Source organism: Panthera leo, chromosome A3, assembly GCF_018350215.1.
Source record: "Panthera leo isolate Ple1 chromosome A3, P.leo_Ple1_pat1.1, whole genome shotgun sequence".
Classification (NCBI taxonomy): domain Eukaryota; kingdom Metazoa; phylum Chordata; class Mammalia; order Carnivora; family Felidae; genus Panthera; species Panthera leo.
Window position 1 is genome coordinate 74,737,385 of NC_056681.1, and position 21,947 is coordinate 74,759,331.

A 21,947-nucleotide genomic window follows, 5' to 3' on the forward strand; every position below is an offset into this window, starting at 1 on the left:
TTAAACCATTAGTAAGGATTAGTTTTAAATGCTGGATAATTGTTACCTAGGAGTGGTGGGTCTTTTTTTTTTTTTTTTTTTTTTTTTTTTTTACCTCTAATCTACTTTCATTTGTTTTGAGCTTTAATCTACCTTTTTTCCCCTCTTTTTTTAAAATTTAAATTTTAGTTAATATACCATGCAATACTGGTTTCAAGAGTAAAATTCAGTGATTCATCCCTTACATACAATACCCAGAAGTCATGATAACAAATACCTTCCTTCATGCCCATGACCAACTAGCCCGTCTCCCACCCACCTCCCTCCGTCAACTCACAGTTTGTTCTCTATCAGTAAGAGTCTTTTGTCCTTTGTTTCCCTCTCTTCCTTACCCCCCTTCCCGTACATTCATCTGTTTTTTTCTTAAATTCCATATATGAGTGAAATCATATGGTATTTCTCTGATTGACTTATTTCGCTTAGCATAATACATTCTAACTCCATGTCATTGCAAATGGCAAGATTTCATTCTTTTTGATGGCTGGGTAATGTTCCATTGTATAAATATACCACCTCTTCTTTATCTATTCATCAATCAGTGGATATTTGGGCTCTCTCCATAGTTTGGCTATTGTGGATAATGCTGCTATAGACATTGGGGTGCATGTCTGTTCATGGGGTTCAAGTCTGTATTTTTGTAAATACTTAATAGTATTTACTGGATTGCTGGATTATAGGGTAGTTCTATTTTTGGTTTCTTGAAGAACCTCCATACTGTTGTCCAGAGTGGCTGCTCCAGTTTGCATTCCCACCAACAGTGCAAAATTGTTCCCCTTTCTCCGCATCCTCACCAACATCTCTTATTTCCTGAGTTGTTAATTTTAGCTGTTTTGACAAGTATTAGGTGATATCTCATCATGGTTTTGCTTTGTATTTCCCTGATGATGATTGATGTTGAGCATCTTTTCATGTCTGTTAGCCATCTCAATGTCTTCTTTGGAAAAGTGTCTATTCATGTCTTCTGCCCATTTCTTAACTGGGTTGTTTGTTTTTTGGGTGTTGAGTTTCATAAGTTCATTATAGATTTTGGATACTAACCCTTTATCAGATATATCATTTGCAAATATCTTCTCCCATTCCATAGGCTGCCATTTAGTTTTGTTTGTTTCCTTCACTGTGCAGAAACTTTTTATCTTGATGAGGTCCCAATAGTTCATGTTTGCTTTTGTTTCCCTTGCCTTTGGTGATGTGTCTAGTAAGAAGTTGCTCCAGCTGAGGTCAAAGAGGTTGCTGCCTATGTTCTCCTGTAGATTTTGATGGTTTTGTGATTCACATTTAGGTGTTTCATCCACTTTGAATTTATTTTTGTGTATGGTGTAAGAAAGTGGTCCACTTTCATTGTTCTGCATGTTGCTGTCCAGTTTTCCCAGTGCCATTTGCTGAAGAAACGGTCCTTTTTCCTTTAGATATTCTTTAGTAGTTTGTTCAAGATGAGTTGACCATATAGTTGTTGGTCTATTTCTGGGTTTTCTGTTCTGTTCCATTGATTTATGCATCTGTTTTTGTGCCAGAGCTATATTGCCTTGATGACTACAGCTTTGTAATATAGCTTGAGATCTGGAATTGTGGTGCCTCCAGTTTTTTCTTATTCAGGATTGCTTTGACTCTTCGGGGTCTTTTCAATTCCATACAGGTTTTAGGATTGTTTGTTCTAGCTTTGCAAAAAATGCTGGTGGTAATTTGATAGAGATTGCATTAAATGTAAATTGCTTTGGGTAAAATAGACATTTTAACAATGTTTGTTCTTCCAGTCGATGAGCATGGAATGCTTTTCCATTTCTTTGTGTCCTCTTCAATTTCTTTTATAAGTATTCTATAGTTTTCAGACTATCTTTTGTTACGTTTATTCCTAGTTATCTTTTGTTTTTTGGTGCAGTTGCAAATGGGATCGAAGGAATGGTGAGGCTTAAAGAGTCTTAAAGATCATGTTCTTCAATATCTATGTTTGATGAGGGAAAATTAAAATCCTCAGAGCTATCACTCCTAGCCACTGTGCTCTACTTTGCTCCTTCCAAAAATTACTGTGGGAGGGCAAGGGGCCAAGATGGTTAAAAAAAAAATGAGGGGCAGCATGCTAAATGGAGTTGAAGGAGATCAAAAAGAATGTGGGAGGAATGATTTAGGAATCAAACAGAGGTGAGAGTGAAGATGGATAAAGACATTTCCTTAAAATGTACCCATGTGGAAGATCAGGCCATGTCTACCAGGGAGACTGGGTGGTGCTCAGCTTTCTGAGGCAAAGGGCTGGGGAGAGAGGGGGGATTGTGGAGGGGTGTCTGCCCTGTGGCTCTGCCTCTACCAGGCTTCTGTATTCAGACCAGGCTCCAACATTCAGGCTTCCTTTTGACAAGGGCTCTCTGCTATTGACTATCACGTTTATACCAAAACCCCAAGTGTCTTCTTAGAGCTCCAGACTTATGCATTTAAGTACCCACTCTATATTTTACCTAATTTCTGGTTTAAATGTTAAGCCTAACATGAACAAAATAAACTTCTTGATTTAACACCCCAATCGTGTTCCTACTACAGGCAGTCCCATGATTGCCACTGCCATCTCTATTCATGTCAAAACTGTAGCCATGTCTTTGATCCCTTTTTTCCCATAATACCTCACCTCTACTCTATGAGCATGCTGTGTGGCCACCGCCTCTAGGAGACGTGATGAATGCAGCCAGCGCTCTCTGTACCATTGCTATAGCTCATTTGCAACACACAGTCCTCTCCCTACACACCTAGAAGCCCCCTCTGCCATCATTCCACCTTTACCCACATTCTTCTCTTCTCCACAAAGCAGCCAGGAAGATCATCTGAAAGTAAATCAGTTGTGTAACATTATAGTTGCAAAGCTCCTTTCTGTAATGGCTTCTCACTGAAAACAGTACAAAATCCTGACGCACACTGTGCATCTGGTCTCCTTCTATGCCAGCATGAAACTCTTTCCTCTCCCCTTAGCTTCTTCACCTGGCTTTGGCCAAGCATTCTTTTTGCTTTTGAGTACCTCCAATTCATATCCACTTTGGGACTTTGCAAATTCAAGTTTTAGCTCCGATGCCACAGATATTCTCAGATGATCTAGGTCTAAGCTAAAATGGTGGAGAGTGTCTGGGAGAGCACTGTAGTTTATTTATGTGTCTGTGTATGCAAGTCTGTCTTCCATACTAGAATGTTCATTGAGAGGAGGAACCCTTTTTGTTTGTTTTCAATGAGTGTCTGTAGCACATGAGTGTTTAGCACATAGTTCTCAAATACCAGTTAACTGACTTGTGAATACAAAGAGGTTATTATGCTAATGAAATAAGTCAAAGAAAGACAAACATCATATGATTTCACTCATAGGTGGAATTTAAGAAACAAAACAGATGAACATAGGGGAAGGGAAGGAAAAAATAAGATAAAAAGAGGGAGACAAAGCATAAGAGACTCTTACATACAGAGAACAAAATGAGGGGTGCTGGAGGGGAGGTAGGTGGGGGATGGGTTAAATGGGTGAAGGACATTAAGGGTACTTTTAGGGATGAGCCCTGGGTGTCATATGTAAGAGATGAATCACTGGATTCTACTCCTGAAGCCAAGACTACACTGTATGTTAACTAACTTGAGTTTAAATGAAAAAAAAGTGCTTTTTGATAAATAAACCAAAATAGCTAACATACAAAAAAATGTTCCTAAGTATGTGATCTTTCCAATTTTGTTTATCTAAGCTTTCCATTATCTACCTAGATTCATCCATTATCTGTCTGCATCACTTTGTGCATAGATAATGCTAAAACATGGTGAAAACTTAGCTTTTCTTATGTAAGCCCACTATTCCTTAATTGTCATACTGTGAGTGGTTTTCCCAGCTGTTTCATAGCCAGGGTGGAGAGCATCTATAGGCTAAATGGAATAAAGGTTTTATGAATTCCCAAATGATGGGATCCAAATTAATGATGCTTTGCTGTATAATTTGGTCAAAATTTTATTTTGTTGACAAGTGTGACAGTGGAAACAACCATATATAGGCTTCTAAAAATATCTCAATATACACAAAAAAGGGAAAGTAATTATTTGAAGAGAAAGGAACATTTTTGAGGGTTTTACTGTCTTTTGTAAAAATTTTTTTTTTTACAGATGTACTTCCTTGCGCATGCATTGACAATACTGACAAGATACACTTACAAGGGGAATACATACATTAAAGAAAGTGGTTACATTTATTAAAATGACATTCTTTTTTGTCCTCTGGCATTGGGAAAAGGTGGTTCTTTTCTCTGGGAAATGACAAGATCAGCAGCAATGTAACATGGAAAGTAAGACACGTTTTAACCCTGAATAGCTGTTAAAATGGTACTCATGCTAAACAGCTCTTTAGAGTTTGAAATATTTTCCATGTAGTCCCATTCCTTTTGCCCAATTTACTGCTATTTACCTTGTACCTCCTTTGTGGGGCTGATGCTTTCAGAGTCAATAGTAAAAGTGAAAATAATTTTAGGGCACAAAAAGTTCCTCTGAGCCAGACTTCAGCTTAGATTACATGTTATCATGTTTTCTATAAATATTTTAAAAGTGTATTTATTTATTTTGAGAGATAGAGAAGGAGGGAGGGAGGGAGAGGGGCAGAGAGAGAAAATCCCAAGCAGGTTACTCACTGTCAGCTTGGAGTCTGATGTGGAGCTTAAACTCACAAACCATGAGATCATGAGTGGGGCCGAAACCCAAGAGTCGGACGCTTAACCAGCTGAGCCACCCAGGCGCCCTGCATATTATTCTGTTTTCTAGGAGGAAATCTGACTGCATTTTGAGTTAACTGCTTCAGACTATCCTGGGAGCACAAACTTTGAGTAGCAGCCAGAGTGCTTGGGACCAGAATCATGGGCCATTCATTCATTCATTCATTCTTTCGTTGAGCAATAAGTTATTGAACACCTTGTAGCACATAGCTCTGTGCTAGTCATAAGGCAGCTCAGAAAAGAACTATAAAGGCAAGACTTTGCTACATGAAGCCTCCACCTTCTATTGAGAGAGAAATGGAGGCAGAAACAACCAGGTGCCAATTACCAAGGAATAGGCCAGGTGGATGACAGCAAATATGCAACAAATGCCATTTTCTCCCACTTTAAAGACACTTTCAGTTGGGAAGAGGAGAGACTAGAACAAATTTATGGTGATTATTTTCTGGTAGAAAAGTTAGGGTATAGACCCCTGATAATTTTTTTCTGATTTCTAAATTGACTTATGTACAAATCATCAGGTTTCAATATCCATTTAACTATTTACTCTTTTATAGGAAAAGGATGACAAAATCTGGACTCGTTCAAAAAAACACAGCACTCAGATGGCACTGGGAAAATAGCACTCATGATGTTTTCTGTCAAAGCGTTCTTGGAAAAAGATGCAGTATTTTAAGCCTTCATTCTAATTGAAATAAGCAGGAGAGCACGTTGCTCTGTTTGCTTTAACTTTGGAATGACAGGTTTTTCCCTTCTCAAAGAAACATAGCCTGTTTTGATATGGACCGCTGCCCACCGCCCTCCTCCAGCTGCTCTCTGACAGCTCGGAGCCCCTCACTCAGGCTCAGCTGACACCTGCTGGTGCCTCCAAAGTATGCGTGCTCCTGCACCCTCAGGATGCCCCTCGCTGGGAGGGGCCGGGAGGAGATGTTCCTGGGAAGGTGCCATTCTAACCAAAAGGCAACCTTACTTACTAAAGCAGATTTCCAGCTGAAGGACATTTATATTCTAAGATGTTAGTGGTAGACATGGTCCATTTTTGTACATCCCCACAGCTGTTATTCTGTCTCTCTATTCTTTGTCTCTATCCCCTCTCTTTCCTTTTCTTTCCGTCTTTTTTCTCTTTCCTGTTCTCCCTTCCTCTCCAATCCCCTAACACATGCGCGCACACACACACACACACACACACACACACACACACACACTTTTTTACCTGCCTGATGAAAGCACAGATCTTCTTATTGAAGTTACCCACCAGTGATTTGTTATGACATAATTTGAGAACCCTGCAGAGTTTTCATCCAAAGTTTAGTGTCCTATGGTATGTTTCTTAACATACCATATGTTGTCTCAAATGGCACAACAGAATTGATATCGATTCTGTTTCTGATATTGATTCTGATTTAATTGATATTAAATACAAATCCTGTCTCTCCTGGAGTGATTGAAAAGTGTAGACCTGTACTATGAAATAATTCCCTTTCAGGCACTGTCTGCATAACTGGTTGACACAGCCAATAAATATTTATTGGACTAGACACTATTCTAGGCACTTGGAAGGCATCACTCAACACATAAAGGTCCCTATGTGGAGTTTACATTCTGATGGGGAGAGACAGAACTTCTACAAGAGAGATAACATGTGTACAAGTTAAGTTATATGCTAGAAGGTGATGAAGTGTTTGGAAAAATGTCCAACAGGCTTGGGGATCAGGAATGTGGGGTGGAGGTGGGGGCCAGTGGCAGGATTAAATGCGGTGAACTGGGTGAATCACACTGAGAAGCTGAGGTTTGGACAAGACCTGTGGGAAGTGAGGAAGTCAGCCAAGCAGCTGTCTGGGGGAAGAGCATTCCAGAAAGTGGGGACAAAATCAAAAGCATGCCTAGGGTGTTCAGGACAGGAAGCTTCATGGCTGGAACAGAGGGTGTACTGGCATGAAGGGGACGGCTCCCAGGTGGCCAGGCCAGATCATGTGGGGCCCTGCTGGACTTCCTAAGGACTTAGCCCTTTTTAAAAAAAATATTTATTTATTTTGAGAGAGACACACAGAGCGAGGGCAGGGGCGGCGGAAGAGAGAGAATCCAAGCAGGCCTCGTGTAGTCAGCACAGAGCCCGATGTGGGGCTCAATCCCACAAACCAGGAGATCATGACCTGAGCCAAAATCAAGAGTCAGACGCTTAACTGACTGAGCCATCCAGGCGCCCCTCTAAGGACTTTGCCTTTTATGTGGAGCAAAATGGTGAGTTACTGCAGAGTTTTGAGTAGAGAAAGAAGTGATCAAAGTGAAGGTGACCAGGCTTAGCATTTTGGAAAGAAAACCCTGGCTGCTGTGGGTTGAAAAAGAATTTGAATGAAAATGAACCTGGGAGAGGAGGCAAGAGTAGAAGCAGGAACCTTGCTAAAAGACCACAGTGAGGTTGGGTTTTCAGTCTATTCTAGGGGCAGAGGGGAGGGTAGGGTCAATAGAATTTCTGAATAGGTATGAACTGGGGTGTGTGAGAGCATGGAACCAAACACACTGCAGAGGTTTTTGTCACAGGGAAAGCCTGATGGCCAAAAGGTTTAAGTCTAGGCCTCAGAGGTCAACAGCCAAAAAGAGGACAATGTTTGAAAAACTTAGGCAGTGGAGGAAGGTGACCAAACAAACAGATCCGTCTCCTCGCCTATTACTTCCCCCTTCACAGCCAGGTTCCAAAACAAAGGTCTTCCCAGCCTGGGCCTGTGTACTCAACTTACCTCATGTCTAAAACTTTCTTCTCCAAGGTCTTTGCATACTTGGTTTGTTCACAGGTCCTGGTCCTCAGAGCTCTTCCCAAGCCCTGCTCCCTACCATAGCTGCACATCCCTGAATCTCCCTACACCAGTACTCTGTCTTGTCTTCCTTGCACACGTCTCCTTCACAAAACATCGCGTTTGCTTTTCATTGCCTGTCTTCCCCACCGGAATGCAAACTTCATGAATGCACAGACTCTTCGCACTTTGTCTTGCTGCCGTATCCCCGATATCTAGGACAGCATCTGGCACAGGCAAACAAGTCTTGATATTGAAGTAACTGAACAAGTCTGTATTAAACCCCTGCAGGGAAGACTACCAGTCACTGTGTAAAGTTTAGGGAATATTTTCGCGTAGCATATTTGGGCAAAAAATGAAAACATGAAATAACATAAGCAAGTAGGTAAAGAGAAGTCACCCAGCACTCAATACATGAATCATTAGCAAATGAGGTGAGAAGAAGTGAAACTAAAAGAGATTCATGGAATGGGAAGAATTTAAAAATTTAGGAATACTGAACTTCAAACAGCCACTTCAAACAATGGATTTCTAGCCACTGGTAGAAATCTCTGTGGCATCTTACTTTCTCCAAACACCTCCACTAACATGAAGCCCATTATCATATAAAGCAATATACTCCAATCTTGGGGTATTCTAATAGTTAGAGAGCTACTTTTCATATCATGCACAGAAGAATAAGGAGTGTTGCGCTAGGCAGAGTGGAGTGAGTTATTGCCCAAGGGAAGGTGTCAGAGACTCAGACCTAAGGGAACATGGGGCCATTGAATAACCAGTGACCAAGTTTCTACAGGGGAGGAACAGGATAGAAAATATTTCCTATGTCTTTCAGGTTGGCACAGAAGGAAGGGTCTGAGAAGAGTAAAATTAGCTTCATAGGTAACGGAGTAGAGCAAGACCTGACATCATTTTTTACTTATTTAGGACAATTAAGCCTCCCAATCAAAAAACCAAAGTCCTGTTTCTGCCCATGAATAAGGTAGTCTGAGTGAAATATCCAGGCAAATCCAAAAATGCTGATTCCAACAAGATTTTTTAAATAAGAAAAACATCAAATTATAGTGAGAAATGCAATCACTTATACTTCTGGAGCTAATATGAATTCTAAGTAGGAGGCTGACCTTTGCTTGCCTGAGAAAGAAAGAGAAACACTTCTAGTCAGAACAGTAATAATTTTTTAAAAATATAGTTCTGAAGTAATTTCCTTAAGAATGTGCAAAAGCCTGTGGATGGTGGATTAATTTGGAACTAATCCAAGCAGTGTCTTTAGAAGTTAGGTTTTCTTGGAGAGATTGCCTCCAGATTTGAAATCACGTGGCCGTTTGACTCTCTGGCTAAAAGGGGCTAAGTCTGAGAGAGCCTCTGAGAAGATACCATCTTATCTGCCCATGGTCACAATTGTCTTCTGAGTGGTTTTCCTCCTGTGTGCACTCTTCCAGATGCTATAATTTGTCTTAGAATGGACTATCACTAGATCTTATTTTCTACCCTGAAATTTTGGAGACACAATGGCACTTCATCTAATCAGAACCACTCAGAAGGTTGATAAACCTTAGACCATAGCAACTACAAACAGTAAACCTTTATGTACAATAATCAGAATAAATCGTGGGTGATTTCAAGGGTGGGTGTTCCCCTAGGGAGAGAAACACTGCTTTAGAAAGCAGGGGGAAATGAGAGGGTTTAACATTTTGATCAGCGTATTTTCAAACTAGAAGACCAGCTACTTTATATGATTGAATGCATTTCAGGCAAAATGAAGTGAAATCAAGTCCAGAATATTGTTCAAGGAAAACACCAACTTATTTTCAGTAAAGATCCATCTAGAATATTTAAAATCAGGAAGAAAAAAGGAGAACTTGGAATTTATCTATGTAAGAAGCTTGGTATCACTTAATAATTAGAAGATCCAAGATGGCCATCACTGTGATGCTCCAGCAATGGAACAAATTCTTCTGAATGTATTTAATCCCCATTGTTAGGGGCCAAGTTTACTACCCTCTGGGTTTTGTTCTCTTATCTGCCTAATGAGTCAGGGGATCAGGGATAGGCTGAACTTGGAAACCTCTACGGCACATTCCAGTTTGAAAATTGGAACCATTTAGAAGATAAGAATTTGGTGGAAGTTTTGTGACTGTTGACTGGTTCTTACACTTGGTTTATCATGGGAGGTGCTGTGAACTTTTACATGTAGTTTCAAAGAAAAGTAAGATACATGGAAATAAATTGTTTCTGCTTGGAAGTACACCCAAGGTTTACCTGGAGAACATCTAGACAATGTAATAGGGTTTTCACATTGGATATTTGCTTAACCTTGCTTTTCTCATGTATAGATGTTCTTGGTTTCCCACGGTGCAAAGAGAAAATATCTTTTTTTGGGGGGGGGGACGTTGAAAGCAAATTATCATCTGCATAACTGTTTTGATGTTAGCTTTTCATATCCTTGATTGTGGGAAGCAGCTTGGCCTTTCCTCCTTCTCCCCAGTATGTCCCTCTTTCTTCCTCCGTGTGACTCCTTTCTCTCTTCCCTGTTTACAACACTATCATTCTTGGCTTCTGGTCCTTGTCCATCCTGTGGCTACACTTGGATCTCTCTGGCCTGTCAAACTTCCGTTGATGCATTAAGCTCAAGTTTCTCTTTCGTAAGAACTGCAACCAATTTTGATCTCTTTCTGTGTTCATGTTTCACATGATTTAGCACTGAATTTCATATTACCTTACCATTTCCTTTATTTTTCTTTCCCCCCCGCACAAGTGGTTATATACTTTTGAAAGGCAGGATCCTTCCGGAACACATTGTAGATCTGTGTAGAGTATGGCATAGTGCTTGGCTGTTTTTCAGGAGCCTCCTGAGCTCTGAAATCCAAAATGACATTCTGAAATCTAAGTTCTAACAGCCTCAGCCACTGGTATAAAATGTGGGTGATCAATTCAAATTATAGTACATTCTAATGCAGGGTTGTGTGTGTGTGTGTGTGTGTGTGTGTGTGTGTACAGGTATCACTTTATAATGGAAAACACCATGAGCCCAGCATAATGTCTAGAGTTGGGGAATCACTATGCTGTCACCTGAAACTAATATAACGTCGTATGTCAACTATACCTCAATTGAAAAGAAAGGAATGCCAATATTTGTCAGATACTTCTCTTAGGTCAACACTCAACTATAGTCCTCATTCCCTGCATGTAATGGAAAACCAGCTTATTTTATAGTTGATGCCATTTTGGGAGTCCCTTGAATGAGGAAGCAAAGGGAAGAAGCAGCCTGGGGAAGGGGTTATAGCAACGCGGCCAAATACATTGTAGCATAAAAGGGGCTTCTTTTCTTTCTTATAAGGATTGTAGTGTTTTTCCTAGTGCTCAGCTGGAATTGGGATGTAGAATGTGATGTATTTTAAAAGTATGGAGTTTCAAAAAAAAATGGAGTTTCTTATACTCTATCCTATTATGTCTTATTTTTAAAATGTTTACTGTCCCAGTATTTGCTATGTACTAGTAATCAGGTTTGGCTAGCCTATGGAGCAGTAACAAGTAAACCTTGCGATCCTAAAAGCTTAACAAAATGAATGCTTATTTTTCTTTGATGTCACAATGGAAGGATTGGGTAGTTTCTTCAATGGCTTTTTATATAGTGACTTGAGGACCAGAGATGCTACAGAAAAAAATGTTTGCCTATTCCATTCTCGTTAAGGAACTATGTAATTAGGTTTTTGATGAATGAAAGAACTAACAGCACGAATTCTCTCATTTATGCCTGCACATCAGCTATGCTTCCTTTTCCCCCATCCCCTGAGGAATTTTCTCATTGTGGTATCCATTCACTGTTAGGTAAAAATTGTAACAGAGACCGCCTGGAACAACAGGGCCTTCTGGAACACAGAACAATGTGGGCATGTAATCCTAAAACAGAATTTGTATTCTGAGAAATGTAGTAAGTCTTGCAATAACTGGCCTTCTCTTTGTCCCAAACCTAGAATAGTGCCTGACACAAATCAGTGACACAGTAAGTATGTGTTGAGTGAATGAACTCCCAACTCTCCTTAGCTTTGCCTTTATCTTATACAGCTAACTTTTGAAGATTATTTTACCTGTCTAAAAATGTTTGCTACCTTTTCCTGTCCCAGCCCATATTTGCAGTGAATGCTTGGAAACAAAGATGTGAACTTCATCTGTTGTAACTTGACATTAAAAATTGGAGTTAAGGACTGTTTTTCAAATTCAGGAATCTACCCTGTTTATTTTGAAGTGAAATGATGAGACATTCATAATATAGGTAGACGCCTGGTGAAGCCATCAAATATGTAAACTGAAAAAACTTAAAAAGAGGAGTAGATTAAAGTGACTGAAGATAGTTACTGAATTAAAATCTATTCAGTGGCATTTTCAAATGTCACCTGAGTCACTCTGTATAGAGTCATTTCAGCTGCTTTGGGGATAGTGCAGTATAGGGACAATAAAGATAAGGTATAAATTATGAACAAAGGAGAAAAGAATTATGCTTGTTCATGGTTTAAGCAGAACATTTCTGAGCAAACTCTCACCTGGATAGCCCTTCTCAAGTGGTTGTTTTTCTAGAGTAGAGAGTGAGGCTTACAAAACTGTGTAAATCAGGCAATTTACATTCATATTTTGATGATCTGCAGATCAGCTATTCATTTGCTAAAGTAGATTCATGAAATCAATATGTTTGTTATTCATTTATGCTTTATGTATTTATTTATTTATTTGCCATTTGGAAGAGTCCATAAAGCAAACATTTAACATTTCATTGATCTAAAGAAATGAGAGCATATTTCTAGGAAATGTCTTCAGTTGCCTTTATCTTGTGTTTCTGTCTTGTGTGAGGGATGCTTAAAGCTAAGTCTTGTCCATTGGTGGAAAATCAGTGGATTGTCATATTAACATCAGTGATAGCGACTTTCTGCAAATATTTGTGAAAACAGGCATGCTGTAAACCAGTCAGGGATGAGCTTAATTGTTACATTTACAAATTAAAGACTAAGGTTTCTTATGTATTTTAGAAAAATTAAATGCTACCTTACTGCTTTGAAGGTCACAAAAATGGAATTGAGTTCATATAACCAATTTCCATATAAAAATTATAAAGCAGAGTTTCCGTGATGAATTTCAGATCAAGGTATTAATTTGCATCAATATCCATTCCAACTTCAGATTGTTAGGGGCACCAAATATTTACCGTTTAAATGCGCTACTGTCTTGGGCTTGCTTCTTGCCATTTTATGTTTCTGAAGCTGAAGAACATGCACTGAGGTTTCACATTAACTATGGAAATATGCTGGAGGAATTCTATCATCAGGTACATTTTACTATACCTGAAATATGTTTGTTCTTGGTTCATGAATCAATGGCTACTATGTTGCTATATGATCCGCATGAATATTTTTGCTTTAATGAAGAAGAGTTATTGTCAGATTGTTCCTCAGAATGGAACTCCTCTTTCCTTTGCCTGTGAGCCCTTTCCTGAGGTAAAAAGGTAGAAACTTTGGAGTTCACATGGAACAGACTCTAAGCATGATGCTGATTCTTACCTTTCAGTACACACCTGAGCTTGTGAAGAAATGAAAACAAGAAGGAGTTTTAAAGTCGGCCCCCCTGGCTTACCTAAAGATTTGGCGAAAGCTTGAATCTATGCCACATTCTGCCAAACAAAGTCAAAATGTAGCCTCAATTCCACTTAGCCTTTTTGTAGCGGTTCTCTGGATTATAGTCCTAATACCTATAGATTGGTGAGAAGAATAAATGTTGCTCTTAAGACTTGAAGTATTTATTTGGGAAAATGAAGGGAGCTGGGTGTTGGAAATATTTTTTATTTTGTTTTTAATATGACTTGTAATTTATTTTGGTTATAATTAACATTATAAAAAGTCTTACATGGGGGACAGCTCACTGAAAGCTCAAAATGCACAAAGTAAGTAGAAAGTGTCTTCAAGATGTCTAACATTCTGAGGGTTGTACAGTGTACAAAAGCCTGCCATCTCACCGCCTATAACTTCCCCTAACTGTCCTTAACGTTGCACAATCGTTCGAAGTGCTCGTGGTTTCAATGGCTTGTGTTCCTGTTTTTCTCGGGAGAAATCTTTTTTTTTTTTTTAAACTATGCAGTCACTGCCTCATGTGAATAAATCGAACCAGAAATATCCTGACAGTGCACCAAACAAGACCTGTGTGTATAATGTGAGTTCTTTCTTTTTAATTTTAGAATCAACCTTGTCCTATGTTAGGCAGCTGGAGGCAAGAGTAAGACAGCTGGAGGAAGAAAATCGCATGCTGCCCCAGGTGGGTGACTTCCAGTAGCTCGTAGCTAGTCAGTGTCATTTGAGTTGTAGCATTTTATCTGGAATTTAAAGTCTCAATTACATTCTTTCCTTTAAATGATAGAAATCATTTTGTAAATCGTCATTCATCAATGTAGAGTGTGATTGCTTTCCATAATGACCATCATATTCTCTGGATTCTTAAGTGTGATACCAAAGGATGCAGATGTCTGAAAAAAGAATGCAAAGTAACTTTGAAAGAAGAAAACAAGAGAAAGAGAAAATGAAGAGAAGTAGAAAATGCTTGCATAGGACTATTCAGATACATCATGCACGTAGTTGGTGAATATAGGGAAGGGACTCTTATTTTAATAAAAAAATTTGCTAATTTATGAGCTAAGGGAAGCTGCAGGTAGTTTAAATATTTCACATTTTAATTAAATTAGTACTTGCTAAAATTCTTCATGATATGATTAAACTCTTTGAGTGCAACAATGCAATGACAGTAATTGACAGTGTTACTTTGGGGCTTACTTTGTTTCCCCTGGTGAATATAAAGTGGTACTTTTTCTGGGATTTAATGCCTTGCCATATATTTTACTTATAAAATTATTTCTATGGGCTGAAGTATCTTGGTGAGAATGATGTCGGTTGAGGCGGTGGTTCTTGGGAAATTTTGAGGAGTTGAGCAAATCTCCTGAATCTAGGTTGATTTTCTTTACAGACATGTAGGCAGTAATCTAATATTTTATAAAAGGCATTTTCTAAGCATTTAGTCGCTAATGTTCTTTCCACATTCTGGTGATTATTTCTATCTCATAAGTGACTAAGGGAAAATTAAACCCTAAAAAAACTAAGTAAATAGTAGTTTAAATGAAAAAACAGAGACTGGTTATAATTCAGGAGAAGATACATAAACATTAATGCTTTGCGAAGATATTTTAAATCTTATTTTGTTTTTAAACCACTTTTGCTCATTAATGATGATTTGGTCTGTCAGGTACTGCATGTAAGAATGCCTTTCTCTTTCTTCCACTGGCCAGCCATCTGGCTACAAATTATGAGATTAAATGAAATGAATCTACTTCTCTCCCATCTCGTATGTCAATTGAGACATATGTCAATACTCGTGTTGACAGAAGGGATTATTTGCATCATAAAATAAGATACTGCTGGTAGTTTTCTCTTTGCTCTTCTCTACTTTCCATTTTTAAAATTTCCTTTGCCATTTGTTCTTTTATATTGGATTCACAGTATGACGCCAGGGCCTTTGACTGAAAACATCTAACTTCTTTCTGTTCCAAGAAACTTAAAAATATAATTAGTTTATTGTGAGTGTTCTATATGGTTATACCATCACTGAGGCAACTGGGAATGTAAATGAAAAGAGGGGGAAAAGAAAAAGATCTGTGTCTTAGTTTCTCTCTGAGTGAGAACTGAGGCTCATGTCAAACATTGAAATGCTAGCATGTGTGCTATCTTATTTAAGAAGAGGCACAACAAACATGAAAATGATTGCAAGATTGATTTTTAAAAATCTGTGAAACTATTAGAGGTCTTGAAGAGAAATCAGAAGAGTCTTCAGCTGTACTTATTATATCAGGTATATACATATTTAAATACATAGTACTTGCATAGTTCAGAAGTAGAAGAAATTCAGCAACTTTTCAGTGTCAAAACATGTGTTTTTAAATGTATTGCTATTTTCTATGAAAAAAAGGTTTTTTCTTTATTCTCCATAAGAAATGGCTAGGAAAGACGATGTTAAGATGTCATTGATGTGGGATGCACCATTATCATATGTGGCACTAAGAAAGAAAAAAGATGTTGTCAATTACACCATGTCAGATTCTTGCTGATTTCAGAGATGTCAAAATGGAAAGACAATGCTTTATAATTAAACGGCTCTTTACATGTCCATTGTACTTTAATGGAAAGAAAATCCATTGTTTGAAATATGCAAAGAATGCAGTTCAAAAACAAGATTTCTGTTAAACTTGTGTATCTGAGAGTGTTGCCTTCATTTGTAGCTAAGATAGATATGATAGGACCACCAGTTGCAAGTACTTGTATAAATACAACTGAAATGAGCAGACAATGGAGGAGATGTGAGGACGGAAAACAGCGAAAGAATCTCAGAGCAGTGTGAATCCTATACTTGTGGCAGGCTAAGATTTGGATGGGATAACACAAAGGCATATACAACTTATTCTTGGATGTTATTGGTACTATTACAAACAATTACGTGATTTCACTGCAGAAACTGTTTCTGACTGCATGATGTTAGCTGCTTTGCAAGGTCAATTCAGTGTGACAAGCTGACATCCCTGCATAAATTAGTCTCAGCACTTGATCTGAGTCTGAACACTTGATTTTTCCATTGTAAGAACTTGCTCCCTGTGCCTTTATTAGACGGTATTCTTTTTTTACTATCAAGCTCATAAAAAATATATCCTCTTGACTTTAGATAAACAGGAGTAAGAACATAGCTGGCAATTGGAATTCCAAGTGTATCGGATACCTTTTGTGGCTGTGACCAGATTCTTTGCTGATAGTTGAGTGTTTAGACTAATTATGTACAGCATTTTCCTGGAGGAAGAAATCTCCTTGACGCTTATTTTATTCTTTATATAAAATTGTATGTAATTAGCTGAGAGTCACAACTTCACCCTACCAATACATATTTAAAAGTCAACAAGATGAGTGTAATAAGTGCTTATGGATTTCTCTCTGGTTAGATGCAAAGCCTTCAATTTCTTAATTTATAAATGACACAGTTCCTCCTAGCTTCTCATAGGCCTAAGTATAAATAAAGCTTGGGCCCGGTTTTGTATCCAAGCCAAGTTACCAAGTCCCAGACTGAAGGTTTTTTTTATTCCAGAGAAAATAGAAAAATGCAGTGAAGATAGAATCAGTTCTATCCAGTGGTGAAGAGGAACCACAGAAGGTGTGGTTGGAATATTAGTACGGACACCATGTGAGCATGTAGCTCTTTGCTCTGCATGGTTTCTACAATATCTCATGAGAATCACTGAGCAAAATCTAGTTAGTGAACACAATATTTCAAAGGAATCATAAAGTAATAACAGTCTTACTATTTTCAGAAAATGCAGTATTATTTGCTAGGTATTACTTGAAAAGAAAATGTCTTTAAGTCTTTATTTTGGTAGGAAGACAATGTGAAATCTACCCTCTTAATAGCTTTTAAATGTATAACAATTATTTATAGGCATGATGATATACGTTAGATCTCTAGAACTTAATTCATCCTCCATATCTGATGATATTTTTTACACAGTGATTAGTAACACCCCATCGCCCCTTCCCCTCCACCTCTCGCCACTGCCATTCTATTCTTTGCTTTTATGAGTTTGAGTATTTTAAATAACTCATGTAAGTGGAATCATGTGGTATTTGTTCCTTTCATGACTGTCTTATTTCACTTGGCATATTACCAAGTGATCATTACCATATGATCCAGCAGTCCCCCTTCTGGATATTTACCCAAGAGAATTGAAGTCAGGATCTCAAAGACATATTAGCACTCTTATGTTCATTGCAATACTGTTCACAGAAGCCAAGGTATAGAAGCAACCTAAATGTCCATCCAGAGATGGATAAAGAAAATGTAGTATATACATATAATGGAATATCATTCCATTAAAAAAAGAAGGAAATCTTGCCATATGTGACAACATGTGTGAATCTTAAAAATGTTTTTTTTGAAAGTTGGTATAAATGATCATTAAAGATCACCTGAATTTGGGATATTCTTCCTTGAACAAATAAACTAATGTGAACATTTTTTTACTGGTTACATATAAAAACTATAGGGTTGCAACTAACCTCTCATAATACACAGAATGCTACTGCTTAGACTGGTCTGTGATCTCCACTGGGAACATATTTAATATGATATAAACCCATATGAAGATTGTGTATTAAATAAGAGTAACTGCTGTCTATGAACTTTTATTAATAACTTTTAAATCTAATGAGGTAGAGTCACCCACATGACATAGATAGATATTTACACATGAAATACCCCATGTAGTATAAAGTAGTTGTAAGGACTTTTATATCAAATTTAAAAGGAACATACCTATTTTGCATATGGACATTGATACATAAACACAAACTTTGTGTGGATAAAAAAAATCCTAGATTTTCAAAGCTGGATAGAACCTAATATATCATATTGGACAACCCCATTTTTTAAGTAAAGCATACAAGAGTCACAGAATGTTAGGAGTACTTGATCAGACAGCTATTAAAGGATGGACTCAAGCTAAGATGTAGGCCAATTCAGTGTTTTTTCTAGCATATACGTAGCACCTCCTTTAATCATTTAATGCAATGAATGGCATCCAGTGTAATTAAGCTGCTAAATCTGTTTTTGTCTTATCGTCAAATTCTTCTTTTAAACACTTTAAAATTAATGTTGGATTTGCTTAGCCATCTAAGATTTATTAGACACTTTATTCCTGACTTAAGGTAAATACTCTATTCTTCTTAAAGTCATGGATGGTATCCATCATAAATGGAAAAAAAAAAAGGTGTTTTACAGAGTCTTCTCCTCCCTGACACGTTTCCAAAATACTTCAGAATCGTAGTTTTGTACAGACATACCCACCCATACCTGTGTGAGAGATTCATACGTAACAGAGTGTGATCAGAGAGGGCCTTTCTGTTCAGAGTGAATTGGAGCTAGGTGGGTAGGGGAACAAAGAATTCTAGTAGTGGTTTTGAAGGTACCCACGAAATTTATTATTTTAGCTCAAATTCAAAAATCTTGCTTGGATCTCTCATTCCATTGTCCTTGATGGTCATAAGGATTTTTAATCCAGACCCAGCTAATATATTTATGTGCTATATCTGCAATGAGGTCTACTCAGCCAGAAAATATCTTCAAGTGAATGGTAGAGAACACCTACCTGATGATTTTTTTTAAATTTTTTTTTCAATGCTTATTTATTTTTGAGAGACAGAGAGAGACAGAGCATGAGCAGGGGAAGGACAGAGAGAGAGGGAGACACAGAATCCGAAGCAGGCTCCAGGCTCTGAGCCGTCAGCACAGAGCCTGATGCGGGGCTTGAACTCATGAACAATGAGATCATGACCTGAGCCAAATCGGACACTTAACTGACTGAGCCACCCAGGCGCCCCTCTGATGATTTTATTATAAATAAAACTGTCCTTTGAAGAAATCAGTCCATATTCAGATATAACCATCAGGTAAAAATTATTATTTATTATTTTTTAAACTCTTCTCACCTATTTTGTGGATGTAGCATGGATTTTGCATCAAGAAGGGACAAGAAACCAGCAGTTTGCTGTGATTCTAAAGTCAATTAAGTACATTTGTGAAAAATCCTACTGGGAAATCTGTTCTTTTTCATCAAATGCTTTGGCACCAATGTCTACCTGGAAAGCACTCTGCATCCTTTGTGCCCCAGAGTTCCTCAGTAAAACAAATTGCCCACCTCTTGAGACTAACTTTTGACAGATTTTCTAGAATCAGTAAAGGCGCCCTGACGTGTCTAATGTCCGATGACTGTCCGTGTGCTATGTGTTCAGCAACTGTTTTGAAAGGCGTGGCAACTCGGATCACCACTGTGTGGGCTCCTTTCAGCAAGTGTTTCTATTTCTGTTGTGCTAGCACACACAGAAGAGTCTAATTTTAGGACTGGAAATGAAAAATCTTCTCGTGTAATTTGGTTACAGTGTGGCTTCACAATGCAATGCATTGGGAAGGAGGCAGGGCCGTTTGCAGAGCAATTTCTGAACAAAGGAAAAGAATCTGTCACCATTGCCAGAAGTGCTGAGGAGGGCTCTAAAGAAATTGAGCTTGTCACTTCCATGGCAACACAATCCAGGTCCAGCATCACATCCCCGAAAAGTTCCCTCACCTGTGTGCCAATGCAGAGGACCAGTGTCCTGGACAGAAATGAAGATTCTTCTTGACACAGAGATTTCCCTCATAAGCTTTTCCTTTTTCTTGCCATGGAGATATTTATTTTGTTGCTCTCTCTCTTTTTCACATTTTCTAACTCTGTTTTTCAAGTCATTTTTGTCTTCTAGAGCCATAAATATCTGGCTCTTCTAGGGTTTGGAGTTGTTCTGACAAAAAAAAAAAAAAAATAGCCACGACTGCACGAAAAACAGGCTTTGACAGAATAGTGCTTTACAGGTGCTTAAAGCAAGTGGTGCTCCTGTTCTTCCATTGCTACTTGCATGGAAATTACCATTCTGACACTCCTGAGGAGTAATTTGTGCAAAAAAAATTTTTTTTCATAGATACAACTGTACGTTGTTACACAGCCAGAGGTGAATCTGGATGCTACTGATAGAAGAAATTAGTTAAATCCATTAAGGCTTGGTTGCTGCTGGAGTCCTATTTGGGAAAAAATGGACTCCACCAGAGGAAGAATGCTTGTGGATTGCCATTTTCTCTAAATCACCATGATTTATAGAAGTAAAGAAAGGGGAAAAAAAGCTTTTATGTATAGTTCAATGGAGTTTTCAGAGGACAGACAGGAGCTACCCAAGTGGTGTGGGTGTATTGGAAAAAAAAAGACAAATAGATATGGAAAATACATTTATAGGGGAAAAGTCACATTGGAGAACCTGAATCAATAGAGCCTGGATTAGGGAAAAGCTAAAATCTATTAGTGAAAATATTGAAGAGAGTGAAATTCACAGGAAAAACATCTAAATCATGGGAGGGGGTTTATAGCATTCTTTTGTGATCCCCCCCCCCCCCAATGCTTAAGGGATCTTGTTTGATAATCTTGGATATATGATGAGAAGTTTTCATGCTAATGAGAGAAAATAGATGAAATAGAAATGCAACAAAATACAGCTATGCCACTTACTAAACTTATTAAGAGAATTATTGAATTTAAAAGACACTCAATTATTAGGGACTATGATATCCATTCTTATTTAACAGTACTGCCTTTTTCTATCTATACTGGCATGATAATGTACCACTAGGGCATATGAAAATTTTTTTAAAATTTGGAATAGCCATAAAAACAGCATTTTGGTTACCTGTCCTTGGCAGAATTTGTCACAAAAGAAAATAAGACTCTCACAGCAAAAATTTTTGCTGTGTAGTAATATCAACTAGAATCATAGATATTTGAATGAGAAGCAATATGGAGGAATATTTGGGGAAAACTTGAGATGGAACTATAAGAGAAATTAATGTTGCCTTGGAGAAATGGCTTTCTATTCTTTTTTTTTAATCCAAAATAAAGTGAAAAATTAAAAAAGATGGAACAGTCTTTTCCTTCCTAATATGGTAAGGAAACAGTCTCCTAGAAAGTGATAGAAAAGAGGGGCACCTGGGTGGCTCAGTCTGTTAAGCACTTGACTCTTGATCTTGGCTCAGGTGATGATCTGATAGAGCTCTATCATGAGATATAGCCCTACGTCGGGCTTTGCGCTGACAGTGCAGAGCCAGCTTGGACTTCTCTCTCTCTCTCTCTCTCTCTCTCTCTCTCTCTCTCTCTCTGCCCCTTCCTAGCTGGCACTTTCTCTCTCAAAAAATAAAAAGAAGATAGAAAAAATTGTGTAGTATTTGATATGGGAATGAAATGTGGAGATATATATATATATATATATATATATATATAATACACTAAACTGTGAAAACTTGAGTCTAATTGAAGCTTGTAAAGAAGTGAAGATTCCCATTTGAGAAATCTCACTTTGATCTCCATTTCCTACTGGAGGTCACTACCTCTCTAACAGGGATCCATCTGCCCCATCCTTCTTTTTGGTGCAGACCTTTCCTACAGGTGGATTCAGGCATTTTTCATTCAAAAGTCTCTACTTCTAATTTGTTTGTTTTTGCTGCAGCCTGAGCAAAGGGATCAATGTGCTTATGACACCTTAAAAATTAAACTTGGTGCCTCTTAATATTATCTTGTAAATGTATAGTAGACAAATAGAAATGTAATACAGGAAATATCTATATTGCCTAACTAGAATATAGATAATAAGTCTAGTATAGGCAAATAATTGTTCTTTGATAAAATAGGACAGTTTAAGTAAATAAATTTCAAAGTTATTTGAAACTTTCCTAAATTATATTTAAGCTAGGATAGTGTGAAAAATAAGCAAAA

General features: G+C 37.9%; 1 protein-coding gene across 6 annotated transcripts in view; it reads left to right on the plus strand.

Moving 5' to 3' along the window:
* CCDC85A (coiled-coil domain containing 85A) overlaps window positions 1-21,947 on the plus strand; it is a 267,807-nt gene that overhangs the window by 216,398 nt on the left and 29,462 nt on the right. For 4 of the 6 annotated variants that reach the window (XM_042932325.1, XM_042932320.1, XM_042932321.1 and 1 more), the window contains exon 3: window positions 13,761-13,837. The exons of 1 other annotated variant lie outside the window; for it this stretch is intronic. In XM_042932325.1, the coding sequence (XP_042788259.1) occupies window positions 13,761-13,837 (77 nt within the window). Of the gene's footprint in view, window positions 1-13,760; window positions 13,838-21,947 lie in introns of those variants that run through there. One more of the 6 variants, XR_006200684.1, reaches the window with a different exon arrangement.